The sequence below is a fragment of the Oncorhynchus mykiss genome, chromosome 20 (genome assembly GCF_057628025.1).
Source record: "Oncorhynchus mykiss isolate SJ-2025 chromosome 20, ASM5762802v1, whole genome shotgun sequence".
In the NCBI taxonomy this organism is placed as follows: Eukaryota; Metazoa; Chordata; class Actinopteri; order Salmoniformes; family Salmonidae; genus Oncorhynchus; species Oncorhynchus mykiss.
The window spans coordinates 16,050,402-16,059,946 of record NC_143041.1 but is presented as its reverse complement, the minus strand read 5'-3'; the positions used below and the strand labels follow the sequence as shown (position 1 = coordinate 16,059,946).

At 49.2% G+C, this 9,545-nt stretch overlaps 1 protein-coding gene across 7 annotated transcripts in view; it reads left to right on the top strand.

The window, feature by feature from the left end:
• LOC110498959 (ubiquitin carboxyl-terminal hydrolase 54) overlaps positions 1-9,177 on the top strand; it is a 33,375-nt gene extending 24,198 nt beyond the window's left edge. For 3 of the 7 annotated variants that reach the window (XM_090212336.1, XM_090212333.1, XM_090212334.1), the window contains exons 13-19: positions 568-954; positions 1,089-1,213; positions 1,598-1,756; positions 3,009-3,150; positions 3,991-4,850; positions 5,003-5,175; positions 6,276-9,177. In XM_090212336.1, the coding sequence (XP_090068462.1) occupies positions 568-954; positions 1,089-1,213; positions 1,598-1,756; positions 3,009-3,150; positions 3,991-4,850; positions 5,003-5,175; positions 6,276-6,365 (1,936 nt within the window). In that variant the 3' untranslated portion in view covers positions 6,366-9,177. Of the gene's footprint in view, positions 1-567; positions 955-1,088; positions 1,214-1,597; positions 1,757-3,008; positions 3,151-3,990; positions 4,851-5,002; positions 5,176-6,029 lie in introns of all 7 variants that reach the window. The other 4 variants (XR_016489356.1, XR_016489358.1, XR_016489357.1 and 1 more) reach the window with 2 other exon arrangements.
• The last annotated feature ends 368 nt before the right edge of the window (positions 9,178-9,545 follow it).

Here is a 9,545-nt window from a genome sequence, read left to right as displayed (position 1 = left end):
AACCTTCCAGAAGGACAGCCATCTCTGCAGCACTCCACCAAATCAGGCTTTTATGGTAGAGTGGCCAGATGGAAGCCACTCCTCAGTAAAAAGCACATGACAGCCTGCTTGGAGTTTGCCAAAAGGCACCTAAACGACTCTCAGACCATGAGAAACAACATTCTCTGGTCTGATGAAACCAAGATCGAACTTACTTCAACTAACTACTGAGTAAAGGGTCTGAATACTTATGTGAATGTGATATTTCCGTTTAGATTTTTTATAAATTTGCAAAAATGTTTTAAAGTTTTTTGCTTTGTCATTATTGGGTATTGTGTCTAGATTAATGAGAGGGGAAAAAATTATTTAATCAATTTTAGAATAAGGCTGTAACGTAACAAAATGTGGAAAAAGTCAACAGGTCTGAATACTTTCCGAATGCACTGTACTTCCATATAGTCCAAGTCCATGTGAATGTTACACAGTAGAAGGCTTATATAACAAGTGTTGCTGTAAAGTTTGATCTCCTAGCTTGTTACAGTAAGTTAACCTTTTACAGTGCTACCTGCTAAATGTTTGACTCTCCAGTTCTTCTGGTGGTCGGTGTTACCGGCCAGCCTGGAGGCCACGGAGGGAGGCCCTGAACATCGATAGCATCTTCACCCGCCAGAGAGGCTCTCCGCTGGGCTACAGCACCCTGCCCGGGCCCCGTCTACCTCCAAAGTTCCATCAACACTGTCCAACTAACACGCCTGATCTGCAGGGGGCAGGAGAGGTGGCCTGGGGTGTAGCGGGCTTGGGGGGACACACTGGCGGGGTGGCTGATGTGGCAGGGATGCCTGGGTTGCTAGGCAATGGTACGGGCTGCCCCCCTCCTCCTCCCCCGTTGAGAGGGGTGGAGCTTCAGCCCTGTCTGATACAGAGGATGGAGAGTGGTTACGAGAGCAGCGAGAGGAACAGCAGCAGCCCTGACAGGTATATACACACACACACACACACACACACACACACACACACACACACACACCATGGCAGCGCAATACGTTTTGTCCTTGTTGCAGTCTCGCAGAGTTTCTCTCTCTCTCTCTTTTCCCCTCACTCTCTCTCAGAGAGGTAGGTCAGAAGCGTGTGTTGATGTCTGGTCCGTCGTGGCGCTCAGTGCCCAAGTCCAAGAGCACCAGTGCCATCCTGCAGGAGCTGCCAGCACCTAGCTGGGGCAGCAACAGCAACCTGGGTGTGTGTGTGTGTATATACATGCATGTGATACGTAACGGTGGCAGCGTGGGTTTGTGTGTTTGCACAGTATTCAGACTCTAAAGTTTGTTTCTCCCTCCTCCCCGTGCGTGTGCTTGTGTGTGTGTGTGCGTGTTTGCATACGGTGTGTGTGTGTGTTGTGTGTTTGCATACGTATGTGTGTGTGTGTGTGTGTGTGTGTTTGCATACGGTGTGCGTGTGTGTTGTGTGTTTGCATACGTATGTGTGTGTGTGTTGTGTGTTTGCATACGGTGTGTGTGTGTGTTGTGTGTGTTGTGTGTTTGCATACGGTGTGTGTGTGTGTGTTTGCATACGGTGTGTGTGTGTGTTGTGTGTTTGCATACGTATGTGTGTGTGTGTGCAGGCGCTGGCCGTAGCGAGCTGGATGAGCTTCAGGAGGAGGTGGTGAGGAGAGCGAGGCAGCAGGAGCAGCAGAGGAGGAAAGAGGCGGAGAGAGAAGCTGCTGTGGGATTCAACCCCAGACCCTCCAAATACATGGACTTAGACCAGCTGCAACACCAGGGTGAGGGCAGGGAGGGGCGTACGTCACCGCGACTGTCGGTTCCTTACACCTGCCTCCTTGGGTGGCTGTCTGTCCGTCCCGCCCTTTTGTCTTGTCAGGACACCAGAGAAGATATTTTTGTGTAGTGGCTCATTTTGGGTGTGTTTATGGTTACCTACTGTCTGTGTGTGTGTGTGTGTGTGTGTGTGTGTGTGTGTGTGTGTGTGTGTGTGTGTGTGTGTGTGTGTGTGTGTGTGTGTGTGTGTGTGTGTGTGTGTGTGTGTGTGTGTGTGTGTGTGTGGGATGCTATAACAGCGTATAGACGAGTGTTCTCGACTCCCTGGTGCTGTAGACCTACAGTGGGTGCAGGCTTTTGTTTTGGCCCAGCACTGACACACCATCACTGGGTGGCTTTAATTGATCCGTTGAATCAGTAGGGGTGTGTGCCCCTGTGTGTCTGGTTGTCTGTCGTTCAACTTCTTCAACACACACACACACACACACACATAACCTGCGGGTAAATCGGTGGCATTATTTCTAATGCGATTCAAAGGTTTTAGCGTCATAATGCCGTCAGTGCTTGAAGCTAATACTAACCACCTCAATCTGCCTGGTTCCATGTAACACATCACAGCTAACAACAGGAGAGGAACCGCACTGCCTGCACAGTACAAGTCAACATTAATGCGACTCATTGGGAACCTGCTTGTCGTCTCTGAACGTACCCCAGATTTGATGGTTGCTCTCCTGCTGTGTGTCTCTGCATCTTCTCCTAACCCACTAGCACCTCAGACAGCAGGGGGCGCGTTCACTAGGGTTAAATCTGCACGAACTGATACTCAATCTGTTCTGAAGGCCAGCGTCTTCCCCTGACCTCACGACCCCAGCTCTGCTCTCTCTCTCTCTCTCTCTCTCGCTCTCTTGAAAACCCTCATCTTTCTGTCATTGACTAACCGACACACATGCACACACATGCGCGCGCACACACACGCACACACACGCGCACACACACGCGCGCGCACACACACACACGCACGCACGCACACACACACATGCACACGCATAAAGGAGCTGTTTGCATGCTGGCCCCCTCAGAACCACTCCTCTACTCTGCTTCTCTTTTCTTCCGCCTCTCTTTCCCCTCTCTTTATTTATTTCCAACTCTCTCTTCTCTCTCTCTCCCCCTGTTCTCTCTCTCTTTTCATCTCTCACTCTTTCCATCTCTCGCTCTCTCTTTCTCTCTGTCCTCCTGCTCTCTCGTTAACATTCTCAGCTGTGCTCAGCCCCTTGCATGAGGCTAATGCTCATAGTGGATTGGCTGTAGCTGCGTGCATGAGGAGCCCTTGGGAACCAATCACACAGGATCAGGATATGGAGCAGGAGACAAGAAGCGCCCATCCACAGGGGCATCGCAGGTACCATAACTGTCCCCTGTATGTCCCCAAAACCCACCCCAGGACCCTTCTGTGTGTGTCCCAGCTCTTTCTGTCCAAAAAAACACCCCTAACTCCTCTGTGTGTAGTGCAGTGGAGTGGAAAGTGTTTCTGCTCTGAGGTAGTTGGTCTGTACTGGTCTGTATTTGTCTGTGTTGGTCAATGTTGGTCTTTACTGGTTTGTACTGGTACCTGTTGTGTTGATGGTGAGATATCTGGTCCAGACCTGTCTCGGAGTGGGCTGTAGGTCTGTCTGCCTTTTTGCCTGTCTGTCTGTTCGTGAGGGGCTGGTTCTGTGTTGGATGGGAGGTATACTGTATATGTAGTCAGTAGGGGAAGATGAGGAGAGGAGACTAGTGCTTTCCTCTCATTCTTCAGTCCTCTCTTCCTCCTCTCCTCTGTCTGGTTATTTATTCCACTCTTCCTCTCCTCCTCTCTATTGTTCTTAACTGCTCTCTCATTTATTCTTTATTCCCTTATTATATTTTTTTCCTCTCCTCTTCTATTGATCAACGTTGAGCTGTGATTAATGGGCGACTGCTGCAAAGGCTGCTGGGTAATTCCTGAGCCAGCGGAGATGTAGAGAGTTAATGTGGGGGGTGGTGGATTTTGTGTGTGTGCTTGCTTGCTGACTGGTGTCTTGATGATGAAGTGCCTTATAGCTTTATGAATCCTACATTACAGTCATGAGCCTGACATAAGATGCTTTTGTTTCAACACATTCCATTTGAAAAGTGTTTTCGTTTCATCCTTTATTTACTCTGATTGTGAATGGCTGCTGAGCGTCTCTGTCCCGCCCTTTCTCTCCTGTCGCCCAATCAGTGAACAGCCTGGCCCGCTCCAAGTACTGCTGACGCCCAATCAGGAGGGGGAAGAGGTCCGGCCAGCCTACCAGGATGCAGCCCTGGGCCCTGGCCAGCCCCTTCTCTCCTACAGACCCTCCCCCAACCTCACCCTTCTCCACTCATCCCTCCAACCCCCTCCCACCAACAACACCGCAGCACAGGTTGAGGAGGGGAGAGAACGGGTCAGGAGGGAGGAGGATGTGGGGATGAGTGAGGTCGGGGGACAGGGACTGAGGAAAGTTGAGGAGGAGGAGCGGTTGAGGAGGGGTGAGGAAAGGCAGGGGGTGAGGCTGGAGGAGTTGTTACAGGTCGGGGGTGTGTGTGTGAGACCTCTAGGCAGACACCTGGCCATCTCTCTTCCCTCTTTACCTCTCAGACTCTGGGATATATCAGACACACACACTACCCCCTCACACACACATTCACCCTCTGACCCCCAACACACACGACCCCCACATTCAAACACGGACTCCCCACACATGTATACAGACCCTGAGCCCACACACAAACAGTCTGACCCTCCGCCCACCCCCCCCTCATCCCGCAGTCAGCCCCACCCCTCCCCGCCCACCGCGCCTTCTGATTGGCCCAATCAAGTTTCCACCTTCAACACCATCACAAGTCATTGGTCCTCCTGGAGCTTGGACCGCCCAGATGCCGTGGTTACGCCATATGACACACCTCCAGATCGCTGCCTCCCCATTAAGGCACACCTCTCCCACAGAAAATACAACTCCCAGCCTGCCCCTGCACAGCATGAACCCTGTGACCCTGAGGAGGCAGAGTTATCAGAGCTGGACTTCCTGTACCGGGCCAGTCTCCAGGCAGGAAGTAGAGGTACATACTGTAGATATTGTAGTTGTGTGTATGTGTTTATGTTTAAATTGTGTGTATGTACAGTAGCTGTGTGTCTAGTGTGTGTATGAAGCTATGTGTGTATATAGTGTGTCTGATCCCTGACCTCCAGCTTTTCTCCTGCGTGGGAGCAGGTGGCAGCCCGGCCGGGAGCCTGCAGTGTGGGGTAAGAGGGCCAGCCCGCTCCTTCACTCCCAACACGGAGGGGAGTGTGTACCAGACTGACAGCAGCAGCACAATGGTCCGCAGTCTGAGCGGCACAGTCATCAACCCGCGTCGCCACCGTCTCACCGCAGCACGCAGCTTTGTGAGTTTATCATACGCAAACGCCACCGGAGGTTGGTGGCACCTCCAATTGGGGAGGACGGGCTCGTGGTAATGGCTGGAGAGGAATCAGTGGAATGGTATCAAATACATCAAACACATGGTTTCCATGTGTTTGATGCCATTCCATTTGCTCCACCCGTTCCAGCCATTATTATGAGCCGTCCTCACCTCAGCAGCCTCCACTGACACACACACAGGCACTGCTGCACTCCAGTGGTCATGTTGTAGAGCTGCATCTCTGTTTTCACCTCCAATTCTCATCTGCAATACCATCATACTGCTGTTCTCTCTCTCTCTCTCTCTCTCTCTCTCTCTCTCTCTCTATCCCCCGTCTCTCTCTCTCTCTAACCCCCGTCTCTCTCTCTCTCTCTCTCTCTCTATTCCCCGTCTCTCTCTCTAACCCCCGTCTCTCTCTCCCTCTCTCTCTATTCCCCGTCTCTCTCTCTAACCCCCGTCTCTCTCTCTAACCCCCGTCTCTCTCTCTCTCTATCCCCGTCTCTCTCTCTCTCTATTCCCCGTCTCTCTCTCTCTCTATCCCCGTCTCTCTCTCTCTCTCTCTATCCCCGTCTCTCTCTCTCTCTCTATCCCCGTCTCTCTCTCTCTCTCTATCCCCATCTCTCTCTCTCTCTCTCTCTATCCCCGTCTCTCTCTATCCCCCGTCTCTCTCTCTCTCTCTCTCTCTCTCTCTATCCCCCGTCTCTCTCTCTCTCTCTCTCTCTCTCTCTCTCTATCCCCGTCTCTCTCTCTCTCTCTCTCTCTCTATCCCCCGTCTCTCTCTCTCTCTCTCTCTCTCTCTCTCTCTCTCTATCCCCGTCTCTCTCTCTCCTTCTGAAGGTGAAGCAGACAGATGTCAGTGTCTCTGCTTACTTACCTAATCTCCTCTGAGACCCTGTATTGTTACACCATCATCATCTTCATCATCACCATCTTCATCTTAGTCATCATCATCATCTTCAACTTCAGTATCTTCGTCTTCATAATCATCATCATTATCATAATTATCATCACCCAGTCCTTTCATGACCCCTTACCCTTCACCTCTGGGGCCTGTCCGTCACTGTGTTGTCCCTCCTCCTGCAGGAGATGCCCAATGGCGCGGGGAGTTTCTGGTGTCTGACGGGGGTGAAGCTGACTTCAGACCACTTAAGACAGTGGTCTTCAAACCACTGATGTGCCTCCATATGCATCTACGCTACAGGCACCTCCCAGGGCAGCTCGCTCGGGTCCTTACCCTCCACCGCTACAAGCACATCCCACATTGGACCTCTAGGGTCCTTACGTACCCTCCACACCACTACGGGGACCTCCCAGGGCAGCCTTCTAGGGTCCAAACCCTCCACAGTTCTACAGGCACCTCCCAGGGCAGCTCTATGGGGTCCTTACCCTCCACACAGCTAGAGGGACCTCCCAGGGCAGCTCTTTGGAGTCCTAATACTCCACACCACTAAAGGAACCTCCCAGGACAGCTATTTGCAGGTCCTTACCCTCGACACCGCTAAAGGCATTTCCCAGAGCAGACATCCGGGGTCCTAACTCTCCACACCGCTACAGGCATCTTCCAAAGCAGCCATGCACCTCACCCAACGCCACGATAGGGGGTTGGTCTAGGACCCCCCCAACCCCAAACATACACCTCTCCCCACGTCCATCCCTCAGTGGTCTACTAACCTCCCTCTACCCCCATCTCGCACCCTCCGCCCTTCTTCAACTATTCAGTCTATGCAGTCATTCTTAGTCCCCCTCAGCAGGAATTACTCTGAAACCCAAAACAACAAACTCACCTAATTACACTTCTAGCTAGCTAGCTTGCGACCTGCTAGCCTGTTAGCCTCCTAATATAGTCCGACTCTGAACATTATCCTGCTGGCCTTCCCCTCTTTGGGCCTATAAAGGAGGGAGTAGATTAGCTAGCTAGGTTTAGCCTATGATCTCCCTGCTTTATCTGCCCCAGTCAGAGGGGCTCTGGAACCTTGAGGTGACTGAAAGATCCACAGGGGGAGGAGGGGGTTACCGATAAGCCACGGCTTCTTCCTTTTTCTTTATGGGCATTTCCTGTCTGATGACAGCACAGCACACCTGGATATGTTGTTTCCAAGGGAACCCCAGGACCAGTGCGTATGTGCCTACATAGCTACGTATAGACTGAACTCTAATAATAACTAAAGTCATGTACAGAAAAACGATATATGAAACCTGTATGTTATTAAGACCTTATGGAATGTTCATACTAATAATGATAATAATGAAGATATTGATAACTTTAGTGGTGACTCCTGGTCCTCCTGGTCCTGGATTGAGTGACCTTCACAAGTGTCCAGCTGGAGGTCACCTGACTGACCGTTGTAACGGCTAACGCTGCTCTCCCATTTCTATCGGGAGAAACTACCTTCCTTTTTCCTTTTTTAAAATTTTCTTTTATTTTTTTTACAGATAACGGTAGCTAAACGGAAACAAACTTTTGCACACCTGATGTAACGTGAGAGAGAGCGAGAGCTTTGACCGAGCGAGGGTAAGGGAACTAAATTGGGAATTTGGGAAGTGTGTTTGCTGAAGGGTACATAGGAAAGTGTACCGGCTGAACGGGTACTTGCTGAAGTGTACTCGATGAAGGGTAAATGTAATCTAATTTATTTGAGGCCTCAGGTTAACATGATTGGTTCTTAGTTAGTGAGATTCTCTATCTTCTTCTGGACCTTTCCGTTCAGCTCTGATCCTGATGTTACTCAGATATGAATGGTGAAACACTATATTATAAATATACTTCATATGTGTACTGTAGGTATTGTCTCTCATGCTCCAGTTATAACAGGGTTCTCTGACTTACCCCTAACTGAATAACACTGACATGTCTTGAAAATGTTATGATATGATTTAACCTGCTGAACATGTTATGACATATGTACATATAATATGTATGTATATACATAATAAGTACATACATTTAATACATTATAACTAATCCCTATTTGGAGACCAATGGCCAGTGCAGAACGAGATCTAGACAGAACTGATAAATGATTGTTGTATCTAAACCAAAGGTTGGCACTTAGACAAAGACACAGCTCTCTGTCTGTCTTTTAACATTGTGATTTAAAAAAAAAAAAATGTATTTATTAATTTGATTATTTTGTTGCTGTTTGTGTTGTGGATGTTGGAGAATGTAGCCAACTGTAGCGCATGAGTCTGCTATGCAAATCAACCTTCCCTCCTGACCCTTGACCTCTGACCTGACAGATAGGAAGCAGGAAGTGGACACGCCCACGAACGGATGCTTTATTTACGAATATAAGTCAAGAAGATACGTGATTAAATGCTGCTGTTGAACACTGTACTAAGTCATAGGCTCGATTCCAAATGGCACCCGTCTCCCTATATACTACACACTACTTTTGGCCAGAGCCCTACATAGGGAATAGGGTGTGATTTCCGATTCGCACCATATACATACATAGTACTGAAGTGGTTCACTATGTAGTAAGAAGGGATAATGTATACCAAGGGTATTCAACTCTGACCCTACGAGGTCCGGAGCCTGCTGTTTTTCTGTTCTACCTGATAATGAATTGCACACACCTGGTGTCCCAGGTCTAAAGCAGTCCCTGATTACAGGGGAACAATGAAAAGATGCAGTGGAACTGGCTTCAGGGTACAGAGTTGAGTTCGAGGGCTGTATACTATGCTAGGAACAGTCAATGGAAATTCAATGCAAAGAGAGAGTGGAAGAAAGAGTAATGGCGAATGAAAGAAAGTACATAGAGAGGAGATAAAATGATGTTCTGTTTGTGTGTGAAATAGAGATGATGTGAGCATGAAAGAGGGCTAGGAGTCGTTTTTAGAGAGCGAGTTGTATGTGTTTGTGTGTGTGTAGGGTGTTTGTGTGTGTTGGTACTGGGTATCATTGCTTGGCGAACGAGGGAAAGAGGGATCCTGTATTTTTGCAATAAAGTTATTACCACTGCTCTCTTAATGGGGCGTAACCACTCATCTGACTCTGTCTTCTCATTGGCTGCTTTCTATGTGAAGGGAGGAGGCTGGGTATCATGGCATTTCAGCCTTATTTCTACTGTACCTGAGCAATTAGCCATGCAAAATGGCTTCCCTGCACAGTTTCGCCCATAGCTGCGCAAAGTAGGGGTGCTGGAGGTGTTGCTAATGGTAATACTCCTTTCTGAACAGACATCAATAAAATCATTCAAAATACTACACCAGAGAGCCACAATTTGGGCAACACGCTCACCAAATATCAAACAGCTTGTTGAGTTGCCGCCATACAAAATAGAATCTTAACACAATTGAGATCCCTACCTATATGTACATGCAGTGCCTTCGGGAAGTATTCAGACCCCTTGA